Here is a 25,723-nt window from a genome sequence, read left to right on the forward strand (position 1 = left end):
AAGATAATTACCTTTTGCTTTGTACTTACAGTATATGGGGCGAAGAAAATATTTACTTTATAATGCAAATATTTAAATATTCTTTTAGATAACACATTGAAAGACTTTAGTTAAATATAAAGCAAAGACGTATGTGTTGACATTCAAATTTCACAAAACTTAGAGATTTCGAACATGTGAAGGAGAGTCAGGGCCTGGAAGTTCTGGTCTGTAAAGTATCCAAACGGATTAGGTAGTCAGTATTAAGTATTAAGTAGTAAGTATTAAGTAGTAGGTATTAGGCGTTTTAGACCTGCCCGAAAAAAACATATGATTCCATGAATATGATGATTCAAAGTACACGATAAAAACTTACTGTAAAAGTTTATCTGGAGGAAATGAATGATGAAATATTCAAGAAAAGAGAGGTATAACTGTAAGAATTTTCATAACTTACCTAGCAAGCAATGCCCATAAAAGAGCATTATATCTATATTTCCACATTACAGAAATTCATGATGCCATGGCGGCAGTGTGAAGGGAAGGTGCGTGTGACGACTGTGTGTGGAATATGTAAACCTGCCCTGGCAAAGAAAAGCCTATTCATGGTAGCCAGCAATTCTTGAATTCCTTAAACCCCTTGTGCCTTGAAACACCCTTGATTTTTCTCTACCCTTGAAAATATGACAGATTTTCTGCCTGAAGACCCTCCTTGCCTTGGCAGGACCCTGCCGACGCACCGGACTTATAACGAACACCGGACACACGAAAGTCCGGTGTAAAATTAGAATTTTTTTTACCACCGGATAATTTCTACACCGGACTTAAGAAAGTCGGATGTCCGGTGTCGGAGAAGGAAAGTTTTTCCCACCGGACAATCAAAACACCGGACATGACCAGTCCGTGGCGTCCGGTGTTTCTTAATTTTTTGTTTCATAAATGTCCGGCGTCCAAGATTCCCTGTATGCAACACCGGACTGACACCGGACTTATTGCGTCCGGTGTAGCAAAAGGCAAGGATACTTTTTGCCACCGGACAAATACACCGGACAGTCCGGTGCGTCGACAGGGTCCTGCCTTGGCTTGGTCTTGAGAAGCTTTGTTTCAGTGGCGGCCTTACCTTAAACTTTTGAAATGCAGAAACATGGAAGGGATTTCTGTTCACTACAAACTTTTCAAATGCAAAATTTAAAAGTCAATAGCCTAAAGTCAAAAAGTGCTGCATGAAGAAATTGAAACTAGCTATAGGCGGCAATCACCACAAATATCTTTGTTTCGCGTTGCCCGACCGACTCCTGAAAATTGAGTAAAATTGAGTCGGAGAGTAGGTAAATTTTTCGGACCTTTTGTTTTGATGACATTTCCTTTGCTCAAAAACTTTATTTTTGCCGATTTTTGTGAGCGATTTCTAACGCATTCGCACCATTTTAACTTTGTTTATTATTACGCATGCCATTACCTATGTGTCAAAGGTCACAGTGTTTAAATTTCATAATCTGAAACCACGCAAAACATACACCCGATTGGGCCTCCTGCTGCCTCAGTTAACACCCTTTTAACTTTTACCGCCTCACAGACCAATTTTAAGAAAACCCAAAAAATTTCTTACTACCAATCGACTCACTTTTTAAATCCAACGAGGACGCAAAATGAAGATATTTGTGATTGCCGCCATATAAAACAGTAACACCAGACAATTTCAATCGGACAGGGCCCAGGAACCAACAATGGAACCAGTTGAACCAAATTGAACGCAATCAACTTACTGATTGAAATAGTTGTTTGTGAGAATGCGACAGTTTTTTGAATAACTAACTAATTACACCAGCAGAAATGTTTTTAATTATTGTTTTGTCTTTTACAACACAGCCAGTTAGTCACACTAGCGTCCCGCCAAAATCCTTATCAAAGATTAAGGCTGCAAAAGCGCCATATCGTTTACCTGACTCTCAAGTAAAAAATTGCGCCACAAAACTTCTAAAGGGATTCATGAAAAAATAACCTGGGGCTTTTTAATGAAATTAACATTCTCAAAAACTATGAGAAATTGCCTAAAATTTGAGCCATAGATGAAACAATTTGAGCCAAGCTAACCTTGAGAACTAATTTGAAGATCAACTTCGCAAGAAAAAGATCTACGGGGGAGGCAGAACCCACCTAGACCCGCATACTGTCGGATAGGCTATTTCCTGGAAATTTTGCCGGACCTCCACGGACCTCCAACACTGACCCATTTACACGTGCGGAATTGTTTTTACTTTAGCGTATAAACAAGGCCTTAAAAATCGAAGTGTTGTCTCAGGAATTGAATGACAAACTTTGGTTGGTTGATTTTGGCTGCTGCATGTTTTATTTTGTTTCAAACTTTCAAGTTTTAATGAATTGTCTTGCAAACTTCAGTAAGCTTCTAACCCAGACTGTCCTAAACCTTCTTACCGTGGGGGGGGGGTGAAAACTAATGTTAATAGCTCCTGAAAATGATAGAGCTTTTGGCATACATACATTCTTGAATGAAACATGACTTTGCAAATGCAAAAGGTCTATCAAATACAGTTGTAGGACAATCAATCAAATACAGCCGAACGACAATGGAACCAATCAAATATTTTTCAGAATTTTGAATTTCAATTGTTCAATTGCATTAAAGATATCATCAATTCTGTTTGATTGAGATTGTCTGGATAAAAAGGGTAGAAAATAAGTAACTCTTTTGTTTTAGTTAGTGTGGGGGCTGGAGGGTCATGGGTGACAAGGCTGCCTAAGGGAGCTATTTCAATTGTAACAATTTTGTAAACCCAGCTAGCTCATTGAAACATGAAAAGACGCAGAAAGGCGCTCATTTATCATAGCAAAAATGGCGCCCTTTCACATGTACTATTGTATTAGACTCAAGATCCATACTCTCTAACCAGAACTTATACCACCTGGGCAAATATCCCATCAGAAGCTACCCAGTGAGACTATGGTATTTTTGACGCAATTTGAATTTGTTTACATTGGTTTTAAGCTTCAAAGTTTTAAGCCAAAACAAACTTTTCAAAAAACGAGCTAAAGAATGCTGAGCAACCCAAGCCCTGACCTGAAAATTAGGGTTGCTTAAAAAAAAGTTTAGATGACCACTATGTGGAATATGAGAAAGTGGGAGATCAGGGATGATGGTTATAGTGGGCAGCCCCCCCCTTTTAAAAATGACACCCCCTCTTTTTCCCAGGTTTAACTTTAAGTTCAACCCCCTCTTTTCTCGACCTTTTATGCACAAACTCTTACAATCTCTAAGTATATTCCAAGGTTATTAAAATGAAAAATACAATAATATGAATCTGATGGCAGAAATTACTTTTTAACAGATATATACAGTTTAAGATATTTGTTGAGAAATTCAAAAATGAATGGAAAACACTCTTTTGCAAATTGCCAAATCTTTCAAGCCCCCCTTAAAAAATTAACCCCCCTCTTTTTGTCCAAGCCACCCCTTTTATTTAAAATTTTCACAAGCTCCCCTCTTTTAAATTCAGTAAAATTCTCAACTCTTTTTTAAAGGAAGGGTGCCCACTATGATGGTTTGGATGGGATTTAACTGGAAATGGATTAGTGTTTGAGCGCACTTTTTTCAAGGGAGGTTGGATAGGAGGGAATACATGAGAATTGTACAATATGATGTCATTCAACATGTTTTCGTAATAGTACGGTATAATTGTGTAAAAAATTTTTAAAATAAGGGGGGACTCTTTATCAAGGACTGCAAGAATCTATTAAAACAAGAAAAAAGGGGACTAAAATTTGAAAATTGTTGATTGAATTTCAGATGTTATGTCTTTGGTTTCATTGATAATAATTCATGTTATCTAATATTAATAATATCTTCTTTCCCGTTTTCGTGCCCACTTTTAACAGACCAAAAAAACTATTATTCTCCCTAATTAGATAACGTTTAAGGTGTTTTGAGGGTGAAAAAAGTAAAAAAATTTCTTCGTCGCCCAACCATAGTGAGCGACATTTTTTCCAAAGTCTTGCCTCCCCACTCATAATGGCTCGTAGGGGCCATGAATCTGCATCCTCTCTTCCCTCCAGCTATTGTAAAAAATGTTTGCTGAAGGGTATAAAGATTTTCTTTAAATAGTTGGTTGACATCAATGATCTTTGACATCAATGATCTTTGACATTAATGATCTTTGACATTTGCAGCAGAGACTTATTTTTACAAGTTCTGTCACATCCAAAATCAATATCATAAGCATGAAATCTTACTTGTGTTTTACTGCCTACATTTTCTACTTGGGACCTCTTGCTTGGCCTAACTTAAACTAGGACTACAATCAGAAGATATTCCCAATTCAAATCTAAATAATAAAGATAATTTGCAACGCCTAAGATATTAAAAAAACACAACTGTTATACCAGAAACTGCATCTTTTGATTGGTTTTATTCATAAAAAGTTTTATTTGTATCATTTGATTCAGCTTATTTCCAATTTATGATAATTTTTATTTATTGAGTTTTATTTAGTTGGATATCATTAGGTATAATGTTGATGGCATTGATATCAAACCAATCCTTGTACTTTGTTATTGTCAAACTCTAAAGAGAAAAATCTGAGGGGGGACTCCTTTTTTTTATTTCAAGGGGGGACATTCTAACAAGGGGTACTGGTAATTTTTGTTCGATTTAAGGGGGGGGAGTTTTCTTTAAGGGCAAAATTGCATTTTAAGGGGGGACTGAAAAGGTAAGCAGAAACCATGAATCAATATAGCAACATCTTGGTGGCTTAAAGACACCAGCAAAGTGTCTTTTCCATATCTTTGTAGCCAGTTTGTCCACTCGACATTGGCACTTATAGGGTTAAATGGATATTGATGATAATAATAAAAAAAGTTTTAATTTTCTGTAATTTTAACCTTAGCTGTATTTTCAATATTTACTGATGATGGTGATCGGATGACACTGAAATATATGTTTTAAATTTTATTCAAATAAAATGAAAACGCTTCTGTGTTTTTTTTAACTTTACACTGAAAATATTCAGAAGGATCAATCAATTTAATTTTAATCTTCTATAGCCTTGTTTGAATTATGGCTGGTAGACGACAAAGTGATGTCACGTCTGATCGTTTAGTGGATTACTTTGTCATTTGTGGGCTTGATGAATGTGAAGGTTTAGAAGCAGCACTAGAGTCAGGTTAGCTTTACTTTTGACTTTTTCTTGTTTGTGACATGGTTAAAAATACTTTTAATTTCAATACAATTAATCTTCTTTTATGTCATTGAACTTGTGACAGTGAAACAAACTTTTTTTGTAGTTTGATAATGGGCTTGGAAGACAAAAAAATTTATTTTTACACAATTTCTTGAGTTACCTTTATAAATTTGTCATTTTTCAGGTACTGGTGAAAGCTCACTAACCCCATTTCAACTGTCATATAAACCAAGTGTTCTGTGGCATTACCCAGAAAATGATCTTTCAAATGTATTCGAGGCTGAAGGCATCAAATTGGTAATTGAATAATTTTGTTTTTCTACTGGTTTTTCTCAAGACGGTCTCAAGACGGAGCGCAAAGGTTTTTCTTACAACACATACTTTTTTCAGAATGTTATTGTCGTATTTGTGTGGTTTAGAGTAAGTTGATGAGAGCAAGGCTGCCTGAGAAATCGTTATTCTATCCAAATTGATTGTATTGTTACTCTTAAAGATTTTTTAGAGGGCTGACTAACAACAGTGTTGTACAGCTATAAAGCTTATTTTTTAACAGATAATAACAAATTATGTTCATTTTTTATAGCTCTGCATGCCCAGAGGCGTTTATTTCCGGAAATACATAACAAGGAATCAAAGAAAGTTCCACTCTTTCTTACAAACACGTGAAGATGGCACCAAAATTTATGGCTTTGTTCTAACCTTCTTTGAAGAGATTAAAAACACCAAGCTTCTGCTGGCAATGGATACACTTTTCAAGATGTTTGATCTGGAACTGCTGTCGAAATCCACTCCAGCTTCTAATCAGATACTGGATAGGAAAGAAAAGAAAAGGCGAAGAGTTCAGAGAGGACGAAGTGTCTATTCCTTTAATAAAGAAGTTGAACCATTATATGCATCAAAGTGTATCTCACTTATTATGAAACAGCCTTTTTTCACTTTAGCACATCAGCTGCTAGAAAACATCTTAGATATTGGTCTAAGTGAGTCAAAACAAAATTTGACGGTAGAAAGTTACATATACAATGCTTTGTATGAAATTCCATGCCCTCCTCCTGGTAGGTCGATGAAGTATGTTTCCACAGAAGGGGATCCTATTATCATCACAAAACCACTTTTAAACGAACTACCCTATTTTGATTATTCACTGAAAGAAGTCTTGATGACTCTAGGATATGAGAACTTGGTTGATTTATTCACATGTTTACTACTGGAACATCAAATCCTGTTTTTGTCTGGTGGTAAGTACTGAAGAAACTCAGTTTCATTAACAAAAATTGATTATTTTTCTTTAATTTGAAAAAAATTTGCTCTTGCAATTTTACTCTCATAATTATAGCAGAGTTTTGGTTTTCTTTTTGGCCATGAACATTATCCATGAGTTTTATACTACTAATTTGGAGCGAAATTTAGACTTTTGTGAGATTTCTTAAAATTACTTAGCTGTGGTGATATGACCTATTATAGGACTTTTATTTATTTTGCAGGAGTATTTGAAATTGCTGTAACATTAACTAAATTTTAAATTGAATATGATTCACTAAGTGTCAGGTTTAACGAAACAAGCTCAACTGTCAAACATATCTTCATTTTTTTAGACATTCACAAATTGATGTTGATTGCAGAAGCTTTGACGACATTATTTTTCCCGTTGTCATGGGAACATGTTTATGTACCAGTATTACCACCATCTTTATTGCACTATCTGGATGCTCCAGTCCCTTTCATAATGGGTTTGTACTATGAAACTGAAGAAGAGAAAAATCGATTTGAAATACCTTGTGAGGTAAGCCATTAGAAATAATTATACCAGTAAAGAGAGGACAACACTGACTACTATAAATTAGAAAAACAAATTTCTTCATTATGAATTCTCAAATGAATCGTAATTGTTTTATTAGAATATAAATGGAATTATTTTTTGTCTTACTAGGGCTCGTTATGTCTTCTTGATATTGATCAGAATGACATCCAACTTCCACAAGAGATACCAGAGCTACCCGGTCGCCAAGAACTGATCAAAGAACTCAGTGAAATTGCTGAGAAATTCAACATTACCCCTCCTCAAGGTTCACTAAGGTTACGTCATGAAATATCAAGAAGTCAAGAAATTTTAAATTTCAATTCGAGTGGGGATGACGAATCTTTAGTGATGTCTACCTCAGATCTGGATAACAGTTTCAACAGCTCACAAGGTGTTCCAACTGGTACCTGGCCACGCAAAAAGACTAATAATGTTTATGATCCTTCTGCTAAAAGCCCTCTCGCCAGTGATGCAAATGGAGTGGCTTCACCCATGATTAGCCCTCGACACACTGGAGGCTCGCCATCGTTGAAAGAGAAAACAACTGGTAATTGGGCTGGTGAAAGAACACCACAAATTCATTTAGACCCGTCTGCCGAGGTGCGTCTGAAAAGGACAGAATCTGAAGAATTCCTTGATCAAGTAAACGCCGAGATACAAGAAGATGATGATGATGATGAAAACGAGGGACTTGATACTACCACAAGTGATGTGGGAGCTGAAACGCCTGAAAAAGTGATGAACCCAAGGCTGGCTGCTGTTATGGCCATCGCTGAAAATGCTGGCATAAACACGTCTGAGATTCTTAAAGGACGTTATAAAAGTGCAGTAGAGCAATCCAGGCTACAAACAACAGACTTGACTAAAAAAGAGGATTTATTTGTATTTGGGAATCGTGCCATGACTGTGACGCGTAAGCAACAACACGAGAATGAATTCAATATAGCTGTTCGCGAAATCTTTGTGAATAGGTTTACTCAGATGTTAGTCGATTATGAACAGTTTGTTATATTGCCTAAGCAAACTAAGGAAGATTGGTTTAATAACCGAGACCAAATGCAGAACTTTGATAAAGCTGCCTTCCTATCTGATCAATCTGAAAGCATATTACAATTCATGACTTTATTTGTTGAAACTCAAGGCTTTGCCAGCCTTATTGATATGAAGATTATGGCACTGTGGGAAGATTGCGATCCAAGGCTACAGTATTTTGATAAAAGAATTGATAAATTGAAAGTGAAACTTGGGATCATCCGAAGCTCTGAATATGAGAAATGCACAAGTGTTCCACAAGCTAGTAAGTTTTGTTTTTTAACTCCTCCGTTTATCGATTTAAAGCAAGTTGTGAGTAGAATTTTAAAGAGTTTCTTAATAAAGAAGTGCTTTACTGGAGAGGCAAATGGTAAATTTAAATACAGATTCGAGTTTCTCTTTCTTCACGGGGCTACAGAAATGTGACAGTAAAAAAATACTAAAGGTCGCACAAGCTGATTTCAATTTATTAAATAAAGGCGATTGATTACTCTTCGCTAGAGCTAAATCGGGTGTCTTATATTTAGTAAATATGACTCTGAAATGGTATTGTTTGGCATTTTGTTTAATATCTATATTCTCTAATCTTTCATAGTTGATACGAATTTGAAACGTTGCGGTCATATTGATCATGTAGCATCACAACCTCACACCCTCAAAACACCCATCGAACGAAGTAAGAATAAACTCAAACTTTTTTTTTTAACAAGAAGAACCAGCTTAGGCTGAGCAAATTATGTACTGGTTTTACAAATAATGTGAAAAGAAAAGTATTTGGAAAATTCCTTTTTTTTAAATATTATTCTATAGTGAAAAAAATTGATTTAGGTGATCATGGTTGTATATATGAAGTATAAAAAAACCTGGGAATTGTATCAAAATAAGTTAACGATATCTGCTTTTTTAACGTGGCCCTTGATTTTATTAATTTATGCAATTTCTTTTCGTAATCTTTTTTGTTTGGTCCTGTTCTTAGACTCATTTACTTCAAGGCCTACCTTTTTATGGTCTATCATATTCGGTCATGTTTGATAATGATTATTTGGTAATCTGTCAATAATCCAGGCCAAGGACTAAAACTAAGACTAACAAATATTTCCTTTGTGGTTTTAGGTAAAGTGCCAGGATATTTCCCACTGCCCGTTAAAGCAGCATTGGTCGAAACGAAAAGGAAGTAAGACCAAACAATAATTTTACTTTTTACAGTATTCGAGGGCTGGTTTTGCACATCAATTTTGGTACTTTATACCAAGGCCGATAGATTGTGAAAATATTTTAAGTTGGCGCTAAATTATAGAGAGAGAAAAGTGACTCGCTTCCTCCTCACTATGCAAAAAGTACATATATACATAGCTGGAAAGTTAGTAAAGAAAAACAAACTGAAATTGATAGATTGAAGGGCACACGAAATAAAACACATACTCTATCATTCATTCATTCATATTTCTTCATACTAATTCTTCTTCCATTTGCGCAATAGAAAAGCAGGGAAAATCAATTGGAGGAAACGAGACAAGGCTCAACAACAAACGGAACATATCCAGCTCTCGGAAGCACTCAAAAATACTCAAGACGTAAAATTTTACACAATGTTCAATCTAATTTGCTAATCTGAATTTCTACCGCTCTAAGGTTTTAAGGTTGTTCTAATATTCGATAGAATTCTTTTTTTTTAATTATTCAGTTGATGCATCTAATTTATTGATTCTATGAAATCGTTTACCCAACATTTCATTCATAGGAAGGGCAAAAAATGAAAGAAAAACTTGCTGAGAAGGTTAAGGTACGTTTGGAATGATTAAACTGTTATCAGCGCCCCTGAAAAGAATTCCCATATTCCCCTATTTTGTAGAAGACTTTGGAAAAAGTTTTGGAAAAAGAAATCTGACTACAGAATGGAATACGAATGAAGTGTAGTGTGTACTTTCTCATTCCCAAAAAAATACCGTATGTTAAAGATTTTGAAGAGAGACGAAAAATGTTCCGAGTCAAGGTTTTGGCTGAACATTGGGCGAATTGATAAAATCCCCTTGAAGTTAATGAAATCATACCTAAACTTACAAACAAGGTTTTGTTCGTGTATGGCTTATTTATGGTCCTATCTTCTCTACACTAAATTCTGAAGAAGAAATGGATTTCCTTTGTATAAAGAAGTTTCGTTACCATCTTGCTACAGAAATATATGCAAGATTCGAAGATGATTACAAAAGACATGGCACAATCCTCAACCGTTGGTCACAAGACACTCTTCGCTTTTGCCGATAAACTACTCAAAGAATGCAAAATTAAGGTTTGACTCTTTGACTCGTTAACTCTTTTAGACATCGCCTAAAATTCAAACCAGCTTAAGTTCAGAACATTAATGCCCAGACTATTTGGTTCTACTTAGAATTATTTTTAATTACTACGATATACTCATGATCAAGAAGGTTTTCTTATCGGAAAAGCCCAAAAGTATAGGTATATAGGGAAAACTAGTTACTTGTGCATTTCAATTTATACTCTTTTCATCTTCATTACAGACGAAAAGACTTGTTGTCTTGAAGCTTGGTCAAGAAGCGGTTGAATTAGGTCATGCGGGTCCCAATAGCTCTGGGATTGAAGAGAACACGTTGATCGCTAGTTTGTGTGACTTATTGGAGCGTGTGTGGAGCCATGGTGTACAACTTAAACAGGTTCGAACCTTGGATATTTTAGTTTATGGAAGTTACACGTGTAGGTTTTTCAGTGAAAGACACCCCATTATCCACGAGCGCCGCCGCAAATTTTTTTTCCGTAGACGGGCGGAAATATCTTTAATGGCCGGAAATATCATAGCGTAATGGTCGGAAATATCATTTGATGGTCGGAAATATCCAAAACTATAAAAATTTGAAAATTTAATGTTCGGAAATATTCCGCGCTTTTAAAATTGCTTCTTCAGCAAAAAAATGTAAACAAAGATGGTAGTAAAGGTGGTGTTGTGTGGCCCACTTGTTATGTGTGCCAGACAAGCTTTTTAGGGAGAGAAAGTGGTAATGACTTTTTTATTCAAACACGACTCTTCGTTCTTTCTTGTCTTTTTTATATCCTTTCCTCCTCTAGCCGCCACTGTAAGGGTTCGATTTTGGAAGCCAAATTTTCCGCCGAACGTATGGTCGTTTTCAGATCGAGTGCCCCCCCCCCCGGGTAAGGTCTAGAACGGAAGGGTATCCAGGTAGGGTTGGGACTAGCTTTAGGGTGATTTGAGAGCAGTGGCGGCTAGAGGAGGAAAGGATATAAAAAGACAAGAAAGAAAGAAGAGTCGTGTTTGAATAAAAAGGTCAATACCACTTTCTCTCTCAAAAAAGCTGTCTACGTCTTGGGTGATTTGAGAGCAGTGGGGGCTAGAGGAGGAAAGGATATAAAAAAGACAAGAAAGAAAGAAGAGTCGTGTTTGAATAAAAAGGTCAATACCACTTTCTCTCCCTAAAAAGCTTGTCTACGTCTTGTGTAAAATACTGTATAGAACTAAGAAACAGAACAGTTCTCAGATAGTGTCCCAAACAGTCCCAAAAACTTAAAAAACTACTCTTGTCTGGCACACACAACAAGTTGGCCACACCACACCACCTTTGCTACCATCTTTGTTTACATTTTTTTGCTGATGAAGCATTTTTAAAAGTGCGGGATATTTCCGACCATTAAATTTTCAAATTTTTAGAGTTTTGGATATTTCCGACCATCAAAAGATATTTCCGACCATTACGCTATGATATTTCCGACCATTATAGATTTTTCCGCCCGTCTACGGAAAAAGAATTTGCAGCGCCGCCCTCATTCACCTTGTTTTATCAGACACTTCTAAACTAATACTAACTATTTATACAGTAGTAGTCTAAGAAAATGTTACAAGTGTTTGATGTGCTGAAATTGTTTTCAGGAATGGGACACGTTAGTCATTTGACCTTACTCTTCTTGACTATCTCACCTAAATATAATTACCCTGGCACTCCCAATTACAGTTTCTTATTTATTTTTCAGCTTGAGTTTGGTAAAGAACATGCCAAGTCAAGATTTGTACAGCGAATGAGACAGGTATGGTTTGCAAGTCCCCCATTTTGATTTTTTTGTGAAATATCCGTCACCTCTACTAATCGATGTCATTGTACAATAAAGATATTCTTTTTGGACCTACCTCCGGGTGCCCCGGTGGAGGTTCTATAAATTAACCCATGTCCGTCCGTCCGTCCGTCTGTTACCAGCTTTTCTCAGGATTGGCTCATTAGTTTTTTCTGATTTTTTGCACGATGATGCAAAATGGCAATGCCCAGAACGTGACAGAGCCCGATTTTGGAAAAAAAATATATTTGGGCAAATTTGGGCCAAAAACTACCTAAAGATAGGGTTTTTTGGACTTTGTGCAAAATCTGTCATTACTTTTTTCTGATTTTTTGTACAAAGATGGAGGGCAAGATTCTCTAAAGAATGGCTGAAGTGGTTTTTCCCGGAAAATTCTTATTCGCCTTAAAAAACGGATTTTCGTATTTTGGGGGAAATTCCCTTTAACCAAATAAGAAAATATAGCTTTTCTCAAAGTTGACTCATTATTTTTTTCAGATTTTTTGCACAATGATGCAAAATGGCAATGCCTAAAATGTGACGGAGCCCGATTTTAGCAAAAAAAATATATTTGGGCAAATTTGGGCCAAAAACTACCTAAAAAAAGGGTTTTTTGGACTTTGTGCAAAATTCTGTCATTACTTTTTTCTGATTTTTTGTACAAAGATGGAGGGCAAGATTCTTTAAAGAATGGCTGAAGTGTTTTTTCCTGGAAAATTCTTATTCGCCTTAAAAGATGGATTTTCGTATTTTGGGGAAATTCCCTTTAACCAAATAAGAAAATATAGCTTTTCTCAATGTTGACTCATAATTTTTTTCTGATTTTTTGCACAATGATGCAAATTGACAATGCCCAAAATGTGACGGAGCCAGATTTTTAAGGAAAATTTTTTGGGCAAATTTGTGCCAAAAACAGCTTAAAAGGTTTTTTGGGTCTGAATGGTTTAAGTGATTTTCGTATTTGAGGACATTCCTTTTTACCATTTTACATTATTCAACACACAAGCTTTATTTTTCCATTCTGAATTTTTGTACAATTATTGTCACTTTTTTCTTATTTTCATCTGATGTTAATCATTAGGTAGGTCCATTCAGCATGTTGCTTGTTATGATATAGAAAGAAGCTGCGCATGCGTGCTTTGTATGAATGCCCCGACCATAATCCTTCATGAATTAAAGGGGTCTCTCAGGTTTGGTAAGGTTGTGTAATTAAGTAGGAAATCCGCCATTTCGGAAGAAAACGTTTGGCCTGTTAGAAGTGATTCCTTATGCAAGTCCAGTATGTTCTTCCTTGTCGGTGCGAATTGCTTAACTTAGCCAATGCAATGGAAATACGGCAATACATGAACGTAACCTTCAACTCAGCTGGCATTTTTCTGTCTTGATTGGACTTTTTTTTTATATTTTATTTAATTTTCTTTTTTCTTCGCACGTTCGCCCACTTCACTTCACATCATCAGTCGAAATCTGCACTATGGTCACACTTGGTTGCATTTTATCAACGAGAAAGTGAACGCCTTGCTGCAGTTTATGGTTTAACTGATATGGAAAACTTAATGGGTTAGAAATTCTATTTATGATTTTTTTCCGTTTTTGCATCCTAATTGCACCGAATAGCATTCTTAACACACCAGTATTCGACAAACGATTCATCTGACTGCATTGAATTTTTACTCAGACTTTGAGGCGAAGCCCTATCAAAGAAAACAGTCGTCCTTTTGATTAACATTACTTTAGCTGTTTATTTCTGAGAGTAATTTAAAATATTTGCCTATTATTTGAGTGTTTACCGAATGGGGAATTTTTTGACTGCATTTTCTCTTTTCAGACGATGTCAAGAAATTGATCATTGAACAACAAACAGCTAAACAGCAACAAGCCAATCGAAAGCCCACAACTTATGATGTACTCAGCGAAAACTTCAGTCGAGCCATGCGCAGCCGAAGTCCTGAACTTGATGCTGATATTCGTATGAACCGAGGACACGACCGTTTCTCGGGAGGAAGCCGAGCAATGTCGTTACCGACGACTCCAACGATGCCAAGCATTGATTCTCGTCGACAACAAGAGTTGGTAGCTCGCTTGGATTTCCTCAGTAATCTGAAGTGAGTTTCTCATACTACAGTTGACGCTCTCTAATTTGATTATCAAAGGGAATCGAATTATCATTGATTAAGGGAGCGATCGATTATAAAAGCGTCCGTTATGAGAGTTTCTTGTTGAGGGTGACTTTCAATAATATCAAATAATGGAGCGTATCGAACAGTACAACGTCGAGTTAGAGAGCATCAAATTAGAGAGTGTCGACTGTAATCGCATTGAAACAGGAAAATATACGATGCATATCAGCATTTTTTAGTACCATAACCCACACTCTTGTAATTGTTTCACCTTCTATCCTTATTGATATCATCATCGTTCAAGATGTTTTATTTAGGTAGTACTCATTGGTAACAGGCATCGAATAGGTCGGTGGATTTATCACATATATCATACTTCCAACGAATTCGTTTGATTGTTCATTTCAGGACTGTACTTGACATGAAAGAAATCAAAACGGACACAGGCTACGCAAGAGCATGGACCAGGCTGGCTCTTGAAAAGAAAACACTGGCAAAAGAACTTCGATTGTTGTTAGGGAACAAGAAAATTTTGAGGTACTTGTTCGCGGTTACCATCTAGGAGAAATGAGAAATTATCCATCTGTTAGTGTAGAAGAATTGGCTATAATAAGTCGCGTCAGCTTTTTGAGATGGTGCTATGGAGATTTCATGTTACATCTGAACTTGCGTGACGCCGTGATGCATTAGTTTCCATGCATAAAGTCGTATGGAGAGGCGAATCTTACATCTCACCTTGAATTAAATTTTCTATTTCTTTATTGTAGTACGCGTTACAAAGACTATGCTTTCATTCGAACTGATGATGAGATCGAACAATTTTTATTTCACCTGCTCTCCTTAAATGCTGTGGATTTCTACTGCTTCACTAATGGATTCAGTAATACATGTGAGTAGAAGCACCAATATATGCTAATTGGTATATTTTTGTCATAATTGAAATGTTAAAAGTCGGTTGTGAAGAATATCTTTTGCGAGACTTATTTTCATAGAAACAATGAAGTTGAGTGAAAATTATAGAACATTTTAAAAAAATTTTTTTTTTCACTGTTGTTGCTTCTTTATTGGTTTAAACTCCGAGAAAGATTTTATTCAATCTTTTTCCTATTCATGATATGCATCACTGGAGAGTATTCTGAGAACTTTTAAAGTTTTCCATCCAATACATCACAAAAACAATAGAAAAAGTGACGTATTGGGTGGAACAAAAACAGAAAAGTTGCATTATTTCGTGAAGTCATTGTATATCATGAATTGCCTTGGAGTCCTAAGACAGATGTTGTGAATGAAATGAAAGTTGGCAATCTAAACAGATTCTTATTCTTTGTATTCCAGTGATCACGTACAAAGTACAAGTGGTGATGGGTAAACAAATGGGCTCCGCTACCACAGCTAATTGTTGGCTTAATTTGGCTGGAAAATCGGGAAACACTGGTACTGTCAACATACCGAAAGGAGATTTAGAATTCCGTTTTAGGGTACGTGTGTCTTGATTATCCTTTAGAAATTTCGTCAGTTATTTTTATTTCGAAATTTAACCAGCAAGGATATTTTAGGTTAGGTTATTTCAGGTTAGGTTATTTCAAGTGATTTTAAGAATGCTACTGTTTAATTCAAATGTAATTCTCAACTTCAGTTGAGCTAGAATCTCAGAACGTCTATCCTTAGGTGTCCCTTTTAAAATGATAAGATTCGACTGAAAAAGTGTGTTTTTTTCATTCATTATGAATTTTGAATTTTGGAAACAAGTTTTTCTCTGTTGTTTCAACTGGACTTATCAATTGTTTGAAAATATCGAAGTCATTGCTTTACGCACATTCGACTTTATATAAATACAGTCTTGCTTATTTTCTTCTTCAGCATAAAAATCTTGGTATTTTGACAGCACTTCGTATTGGACATGACAATACAGGTATTATTGCAAATGAATATTGATTTCAAAAATGGTCTACCAATATTGTTTTTCCTTCTTATAATTCATCAAAATGACGGGAAGCTATGCAAGATATCATGAAATTGGGTGTATATGATGCTTGTCAATGGTTTGAAAATCTAAATGTCTTTTAAAATAATATAATTTAGGGGAAGGAAAATTGTTTTTTATTTTGCAAGAATTATATTTATCGAATTTACCTTTTTTTTCAAAATATTTCGCTGAATTTTCCCCAATTTTCACGAGCTTTTGTGAAACATGTGTCATATGACCTGAATTTATAATCATCAACCCTAAAATCCCTCCCAAAATTATTTTTTTATCAACTTTTGACAAAAATCTTCCATCCTAGCCTAACATCTTCTTGTGTGCAAATCAATTTTGATCCAAGATAATTTCCACTCGTTAGTTAATGTTACTTCTCCTCTTTATCAGGTATTTCAGCTGGATGGTTCATTGAATTCGTTGCAGTGATGAACGAAGTTACTGGTCACACTTACAAGTATGTCATCGTTCATTTTTTGTTTATAACCTTTTCTCCCCTATGCGCGACATTTCGAGAAACATTGTGATAAAAATGCATGGCCTCTTCAAACTTTGATAACTTTCAACATCGTCATTAGAAATGGTTCTTTAATATTTTTTCCTTTCATTCAAAATTGATGTGCATTTTGGGAATGCACCATTATATGTCGAAATGTATTTTTAAAGAGAAACATTCTGATGGAAATCGGATTGAGTTTAAAGCCCTAGAAGGTTCTAGAGAGGAATCTTAAACCTTTATCAAGCAAGAAAAAGTGAAGCCTTGAGATTTGCGCCGCATTTAAAATGGCGGATTGAATCTAGCCCTTCGAATTCTGGTGATGGGTTCTCCTACTTTCAATTTGGCGTTTGTGTGAAAACCATGCGGATCACACATTTTGGATGGGAAATAAGTGGCTTCGTTTCCCATCCAAGAATTTCAAATCTTGTCCCTTCGGGGCTTTGAGATCAATGGGTCTACAATATATCTCGGAAAAAGGGAATAGGAAAATAACTCAATGAGGAATAAATTCATTACGCCAAATGTAGTATAACCGTTATCGTATATAAGGAGACTCGTATTTTATCTCTCAGCCAGCATTCTAAAATTAACTATCAGTTTTATCAAATGTTGAAATGAATTAACGAAACGAAACGCATAACTCAGTGTCATGCTGGTAAGACATTGCATCTCTCCATGCGCCTGTTTTGCTTTCAGTCTGAAAGTTGTAGGCGTTATCAAACGTCATGTGACGTCATGCTCATAAAATAGTTTAGCTATAATAAAGAGAACAAGGCGTGTACGCTCTCAACCAGTTAGCTAATCACCTTTCTTTATGCTAATTGTATTGCTTTTAGGACATTTTAATCATTGCTGTCAGCTTGAATGCAAAATATTTAGTTATTAGTGAGTTGAAGAAAGGCAAAGGTGTGACTGATTCTGAGGTTTCAAAAATACTTATAATAAATAATAAATACTACTCTAAGAACACAAAACTAAAACATACTTGAATGAAACTAAATTCAATATTGTACTTATCATGCGTATTCCCTGACTTCCGGTTAGATTCTACCCCCTTGCCTTAATGGGAGGTCTATGATTTGGCTTAAGAAAGGGGCTCCGAACTATGAAGGGGTTTTGATATAAGGGGCGTATTGCTACGAAATATAACGGTAAAATATACATTTACAAGGAGGGGGTCTAAAATATCATTTGGATTTTCGTAAGGCGCTGCAATCCTACAAAAGTCTAATAATTACGACTTTTTCTATTTTGTATTGTTTAAAATGTGTTTCTCCTGGTTAATCTAACACATTATACCGAATTTTTCTAGCCTTTCCATTTAGGCACGTCCTAAGCTTTGTTGGCGTCATAACAAATATATTTTCATTATAATGCAATCTCAAACCATTTTGTAGTTAGCCCCCGTTGTATTAAACTACCTTAAGGGAAGAAATTTTCGCGGGAACAAAATTTCGCGGTTTTCGCGGATTTTGCCTAAAACCGCGAAATTAAGTTCCGCGAAATTTTACAAAATCGTCAATCCGTGAAATTAAATTCCCGCGAAATTTAATTTATTTCACGCATTCCCCCAAATTCGTACTCTTTCATGCCTTAAAACAGGTTTTTTGCTTATTTAATAACGCTTTTGACCAAAAATATCCTGCAACCGCGAAATTAAATTCCCGCGAATTTTTCGAAAATCGATGAACCGCGAAATTAAATTCCCGCGAAAATTTCTTCCCTTAAGGTATGTAAAATCATTAAACCACATTAAAAGGGGATTAAATAGCCCTCGATGATGGCATTTTTATTACCCATTTAAAAAATCATTCGAACATGTCTTTACATGCATTTATACTGATGCTTCGGCCATCATTACATGATTTCATGATGAACGACATCCCCTCTAGAAGTAATGGAAAATGTTTTACTTGCTCCTTCAAAAACCTGACAAGAGTCCCTGATTTTTCTATACTTATTTTTATTCAATTAGCCCCAGGGGGTGTAGAATCTACCACGCCGGTGTTCTTTTGTTTATATGTATTTTTGAAACAATTTGAAACTTTCTGACTTTTAATGAAATCTTATTAAGAGTACTTGTACAATTTTTCATAGGTCGTCCAGATCAGGTTTTTTAAATTTATTGTGAAACATGACATAAAACCCAGCTGTTAAAAGGCTTGCCTATGGTTGGAATGCTAGTATATAGTGTTTTTTAGTTATCTAACCAATGCTTTATAAAACCCCAAGCTATTTACCACAAAGGTTTTATTGTAGCATTTTGAAAATACTTCGAATACTTTTTTGCTTCGTAAAACCTTCTTATCTAAAAAGTTTATCTACGATAAAAAAAGAGCTCTTGCAAAATATTTTCCACCTCATATAACGGGTCTTCTTTTATACTGTTCGCCTCAATTTTTCTACTTTAATCCGACGAAAAGTCAATACAAAAAGTCTTATCTCGATCTCTATGACTAGACATGCTTATCGCGGTAGATCGGAAACCTTGATTTTTCGCAAGAAAATTGCTGAGAAGGCCGAAATTAATTTTGCCTTATCCTTGGGACTAAATTAAATCCTGTGATACGATACTTATGATGTGATGATTGTAAAATCTCGATATCTGTGAATTATGATCTACCCGCATGGATTTATGGGCCAAGAAATTTCATTTTGTAAATCTGAGCCTAATGACAAGGTCAGATAGAAGACCAAAGCAAAGTATTAAGAATCGTCTAAACTTCATAATAGAAACAAGTGATGCTCAATAAAATGATGCAAAATACTACAAAATACTTCGGGATTGCATATTAATTTTTGTCTTTTCTACCTCGTCAGATTTCAATGTGGGCGTTGGCTAGCCAAGAACCAGGACGATGGGAGCACTGAACGTTTACTGGTTGCAGAGCTATTGAACGTCAAGCGAAGAAATGAACGAAAGCAATCATCACACCAAAGTACGTTATTAAATTTTTTAATTGAACTTCGGGGTTTTTTTCTTGATAATGATTCCCATCAGTTTTCATTTGGCTTTCTCGTTTATACACTCCTCCTATTTGAGAGAGATTGTTCAGCTCTAAGTTATCAAGTATCCCAATTTACTACGTAGAAGCATGAATATATGTTCATGGTAGGAGATATCTGATGCTTTCCAAAGAGCACGTAAAAAGCTTGTAATTTAAAAAGGTGTAATTTCGATGTATGATTTCTATTTTCCCAGCCTTGTATCTAGGAATATCAGATCGACGAGTCGAAGAACAACAAACTCATCGTTCCTCCAAAAAACTTAACATATTCAACAAAAAAGGTAACCTTGTACCTTTCTGATAGTTCATAATCTCTCACAAAAGTCTCAACCTTGTGAGACCAACGAATCGAGAGCGCTATCCGAATCAGAAAAAGCAAACTAAGGAACTGTGTTCAAGTATTGTTGAATTTTTGATTTGCGTAGCCAGGATAAATTGTAAAATTGTAGAAGTAAGGTGCGTGGGGAATTATGATTCTATTGAACATAGTTAAGTGTTCCTTCGTGTTGAATTTGGTTGTAATTAGATTCTTCCTCCCTCCTGTGTCACTCTGTCACCAAATGAAATTCATGTGATATTTTTTTAAATCTTAATTCTCCTCGACTTCCTTTCAGTGACGTCAAATGACATTCAAGAACGAGTGGCAGATTCTGTCAATAACATGGTCAAATACTTCTTCAAGAACAGTGACGTAAGCTTTCTATGACCCTCTTTTATTGTGCAGACATTAACAAGTTGAAATACTCCTCTTGATAGTAATGACCACATAATCACTTAACAGACAATTTACACTTAATATCATTTCTTTTATAAGAACGTAATCCAAAAAATATACCTTCTAATACATTCCTACAAAATAGTCTGTGATAATATGGCACATATTGAGTGGCTCTGTTAACTGAAGCCTGGTAACATAATGAGCTAAAATGAATTCCTTTTTCAGAGACCAGTTTGGAGAGAATCTACTATTATACAACATAATATTCTTACATTCAAATATCTTTGACAAGTCATTAATCCTATCCTTCATTCGGTTGTCAGAACGTTTATTATTCCTGTTTTTGATGTTTACAAATATAGATCTACTTTTTTTCTTCCTGTTTTGACAAACTTTCTGTTCTGTGTGGTTGACATAAACTTTTTTCCGTTTCGTCAATCATTTCCTTTCTACTCTGCTGGAATTCTATCCAAATTTTGTACACTGGGCATTCTTTTAATTAGAGTCGTACGTCTTCTTTCGTATAACTCGGAAACCCCGGCATATTTTAATGTACGAAAACTGAAGGTAGCGAAGAGGTCGAGAGACCTTGCTTTATATACTGGTAATATATCTAATATATCAAAATAAAACCTTGCTTTCAAACTACGTTGTCTAGATATCCTTGTCACCAAAAATTTATTGTAAATCTGAAAACTGTAAATCAAACAAAGAAATCGGCTGTTATTCTCTCATTCCACAATTTCCAATAATAATTTATATCCCCTTGTCAAACCACAGGAAAACATGACCAAACTGCTGTGTGGTAACGAAGGTTTCTGTCAATCCATTGAGCTCGTTTTCAAGTACGGATACAAATCAAGTAAATTCTTTACCAAGAAGCTATTCGTTTGGGATTACATAGGTAAGTACGGTCATACTCTGTTTAACAACCAATAGGCTTTCAGACCTTTTCAGACTGGTTGGTTTTTATATACGGATTATGGTATTGTTTTTTCATTCTTTCTTCATTTTACAGTTATTTTTCGTACTGTAGGCTCTGTTTTAAGTAGAATAGACAGCAAAATGGTGCATTTTCTCACTATTTTTTCACTATATACTTGGCATTTAACTACTCAGTGAATGTTTGGGACTCTAAAACTTACACTACAAATGTATTATCGCTGTCGCGCTGTATACATTACACGATCAATTTCTCGTGAGTTTGTACTTTAATGAAATGGATTTCTAGCATGCGTTTATCTTTCAACATGTATTTCTATTTTCCTGCTAAAACCTTCAGATTATAGATTCGAATCTACTTCCTATCTATAACCCACGAGTTTTTGTATTCTTCTTTTCCACATGTAATTAGTTCCCATATTAAGCACTCTGACTCGATTGTTAGTCTTCTACTGCAGTGATCTCCCTTTCAAATGACGATTCATTCTAAACTGATTACCTGATTTCCGCATCTCCTTATCTTAGACTTCCACTTTTTTGTAATCGATATATTGATACGGTGATTATCGCTATTCACCACATGTTAAAAACAACATTCCTTTTCTTTTATTCTTTAAAAAACCCCTCTTTAGAATCTGGTTAAGAATTAACTGAAACTGTTGTCAAATTTAACTTTATGATAACTGGCTGCGTGGCAGGCTTTAACCAATTATTCCCCAGAATTTCCTGTTTACTTTTTCAATCCTCGTGCATATTCGAAAGTGACGAATTTTACATCGAGCAGATGAATTAAGTTTTCAGCTTAATGGGAGGCAAGAAACATGTTTTGCCTCCCCCCCCACCCTCGAGATTTAGAAGAAAAAAATGTTTGACCTCTCTTCCCTTTTTGATTCTTTTCAGAGCGAGTTCACGACGATTTTCTTAACAAGAAGAGTGAAACGGCTTATCTGGAGTCAACACAGCTGAACATTCGGTCCTCGTTTTGCATCACCGTTCAAACGATCAATACTGCTGCTCTCTCCATCGGTAAAGATCAGAAATTCGAACTGTTCATTTGCTTAGGACTGAGGTAATTTCATTTTATCATAACCATTTCAAAAAACAATTTTTGTACTTTGAGAAAAACAGAAGAGCGGGAATTCTCTTATCGTCTTTTTCAGCAAAGTGCAAAGTTTTTCCACGTTGGAGTGATTTTCGCCTTTTTGGCCCAAAATTCCGAAAGAATTCAAGAACCTGGGTTTATTGTTGTGTAAAGAATAATTTCCGTCTGAGGCGAAAAACTTTGTGTTGAACACTGAGCTGTATAATAAACTATGGGGTCAAGAATTAAAAATTTGGGTATCTTAAGAGCGAAAATTTCAAAACTTAAGACCTTAATCTTCCAAAGATGCGGGGTATATTTTATCGCAGAAAATTCATTGATTAATAACTGAACGTTGAACTCTTAAAGCTTATTAACCTTTGTTGAGGCACAAGCACAATGAACTAAAAAAATCCCGTTTGTATCGAGTTACGTAAAAAGTGTTCAAATAGTAGGTGAGCTCTAATGATTCTAATGTTTATTTACATAACGTTACATGTCTGTCATCATGAAATGGTGAAAAAGGATACACGAGCCCCTTGTTTATTTCTCCTTGACTTGTTCATTTCGTTGGTCCTGCCTTCTTTCAATCATCGCCAATACCTCTTCAATAAGACCCATTTGATATAAGATACCTCGATGGTTCATTTAGAGACTTTTGATTAAAAGTTTTGAATTTCTAGTTATCTTTGGACCCGCATATTATACATATAAATTTCGAAATTCACGTGAATTCGTGTGATTTCTAATTTGACCTAAATTAATATTTTAGAATTACATACGAATCGTTCTTAATATACACAAGCTTTGAGTTTATAGAGTTTGTAGATGTAGATAAACTTAATACGTGTTTTTACCTATATTCTTACATGCCTGAGATAAAACAACGAACCGATTGGATTTATTGACTTTTCTGCTTTTGATATTCTTGTTATTTGCATGTTTCTATGTCTCTGTTGACTCTCGGTCTCTTCTCTGCAAAATCTTTCAACATTTGCTTGTTTGCGGCTTGAAAACAAGCTCTTAAATAGATTGTCGGTGTTTGTTACCCTCAAATATTAGAAGGTCATGATAAAGCTCCCTAAATGGTTCTTTTGAGAACGAATTCGATAGCTTCTGCTTGTAATTCATCTGTTAGCTCGTGTGTGATTTTTGACTCAAGAACCCTAGTCGTAGGCGCAAAATCTAAATAACAAAAGTCCCGCGTTATCGTGGTTCTTACACCAATGCTGGATTTAAAGTAAATTCGGAGTAAAACCTTGCATTAGATTTTTTAATGACTTTCTGCCTTCCTTTGATGCACGGTAGACCCCCTGGTTATTCGTGCCAAGGGAGATGGCAATTTTATTCAATTCTACTGGGAGCTCGAACATATGAAAATCTATTTTCCCACCTATTAGATCTTACCTTGGATATCCGAAAGTTTGTAATATGTGGGGGGGGGTCTAATAACTGGGAGGTTACCGCATTGGCAACTCATTGCCCATTTATAAGCTCATTAGGGACTTGGCGAGTAAATGAACCCTCTCCCAGGTCAATTCTATGCCACGTAAGGGGAATTGTGAAGTCAGTCCAAGTTATTGACTGGGTGCTCATTTAAAGCGCGTCTTTAGTTGCGCAAATGGGCCCAAGAGCCTCATGTAACTCAAGCAATTGTGATTTTGGTTTGAATTTTTCACAACGTTGAAACCCTTGTTTTTCTCCTTTATTTTCAGAGACCATCATTTACAGAGCTGGTTCCGCCTGCTGCATGATTCGAACGTTACAAATCATATGTACGAACAGAACTCTTTCTTCCGTGATGGAACGCTATTGAACTTTCTGATAGAGGTACTGGAAGCGTTAAAAGAGTTTAGTGTTGTCCTAGATAAGTCTATAACGCGTGGAATATAATTGGCTAGTGAGGTCAAATCTTGGAATATTAGTGTTTGAAGAAGCCCAACCGTAGATTCTGATTGGATAGAGTCATGACCATGTGAGATATGAATGATGGAACATGTCTCGTTTTAAAAATGATAAATCGGACTATCAGCGCCATTTTAGACAGCGACGGATGATAAAAAACAAGATAAAACTATTTTTTATACTTTACAGAAAACCGTGGGGGTGTTTTTCTTTTTTCTTCAATCAAAATTTGAAATTGAAGAAAATATATCTTATCAACTATTTATGATGTCAAACAGCTTAACGTACCAAATATATTTCTTGTTTTTTATTAGTGTTACTTTTATATTGGTCCCTTAAAATCACCATAACAATACACGTTTTTTTTATAAGAACAAACTATGTAAGAACATAAGGCTACGATGCCCAGAATGTTAAGAACAAATTAAGAACATTTTAGGGCTTTGTGGACTCGAAAAAAAACCGATTTAGGAAAGTTAGTAAAAATGATCACAAAATGTGGGAAAATGAGAACATCCTAAGAACATTTTGAGGCTTAAAACCCAAAATGTTAAGAATATCCAAAGGCTTGAAAAATTTTGGATGTTCTTATAAAAAAACGTGTACCGTTTGTGAAGTTTTTTTTCCCTTATCTAGAAAAAAACAAAGATTTTTAGAGCACTAAGCATTAGTTATGCAAAATAAGCTACTTTGCTTTGAAACCCTCTACTACGCGGAACTAAACCCCTATAAGATCAGTCAAGGAAAATTATGAACTTCTATGACTTTCTATTATAATGATTTATGGTCCTATTCACGTCATATGGATGACACAATTGACGTTAAAACTAATAATGATCGTTAAAGCTCGTTTCCTCTGTTGAAGAAGAGGACTTAATGCTCACATTATAGGACCTTCGCAAAAGATTGTCATTCTACACAATGCGGGGGACCTTAAGCCTATCTCAATCTTCCACAAGCGCGATTTTGTTTGCTAGAATATGGTCTGCTACCAATACCATGCTCTCCTGTAGTTTGTACAACTTTTTGCATTGTATTTTTAGAGTATATGGTAGACTTACCATGGTCTAATATTTTGAACTTTTTATTGTGATACATTTTTTTAATACAGCATTAATTTACGAAATATATATTCGGCTTTTTATAGAAGAGAATTTCACTCGTTGATTTTGTTATGTAACGTAAAAAAAACTAATCTAGGTGATTTTTGCTGAAATTAGTAAACCAATTGAAAAGATAATTTTGAGAATACAATTCAATCGATCAAAAATTTTTGAAAAAGGAATACGTATAAGATTAAACATGTTTCAGAGAGAATTATTTCTGACCAGTGCGAAAAGAGCGGACTTAAAAAAAACGGGGAGTTTGGAATAAGTGGGTGGAAA

At 35.4% G+C, this 25,723-nt stretch overlaps 1 protein-coding gene across 2 annotated transcripts; it reads left to right on the forward strand.

The window, feature by feature from the left end:
• Positions 1–300: 300 nt before the first annotated feature.
• On the forward strand, positions 301–24,657 carry LOC136810143 (DENN domain-containing protein 5B-like). 2 transcript variants are annotated; one of them, XM_067066712.1, is made up of 26 exons: positions 301–407; positions 5,038–5,156; positions 5,359–5,471; positions 5,758–6,412; positions 6,770–6,957; positions 7,105–8,272; positions 8,603–8,683; positions 9,121–9,181; positions 9,488–9,581; positions 9,749–9,790; positions 10,184–10,297; positions 10,530–10,682; positions 12,010–12,063; positions 13,548–13,647; positions 13,916–14,192; positions 14,616–14,744; positions 14,975–15,096; positions 15,543–15,685; positions 16,068–16,119; positions 16,576–16,642; positions 19,505–19,623; positions 19,887–19,973; positions 20,307–20,383; positions 21,191–21,314; positions 22,253–22,421; positions 24,149–24,657. In XM_067066712.1, the coding sequence occupies exons 2-26, from the start codon at positions 5,051–5,053 to the stop codon at positions 24,324–24,326; spliced, it is 4,473 nt and encodes a 1,490-aa protein (XP_066922813.1). In that variant the 5' UTR covers positions 301–407; positions 5,038–5,050; the 3' UTR covers positions 24,327–24,657. The 2 variants fall into 2 exon arrangements, with proteins under 2 accessions (XP_066922813.1, XP_066922814.1); XM_067066713.1 differs by lacking the exon at positions 9,749–9,790 and having other exon boundaries at positions 308–407; positions 19,899–19,973.
• The last annotated feature ends 1,066 nt before the right edge of the window (positions 24,658–25,723 follow it).

This window comes from Clytia hemisphaerica, unplaced genomic scaffold (assembly GCF_902728285.1).
Source record: "Clytia hemisphaerica strain Z4C2 unplaced genomic scaffold, Clytia hemisphaerica genome assembly, whole genome shotgun sequence".
In the NCBI taxonomy this organism is placed as follows: domain Eukaryota; kingdom Metazoa; phylum Cnidaria; class Hydrozoa; order Leptothecata; family Clytiidae; genus Clytia; species Clytia hemisphaerica.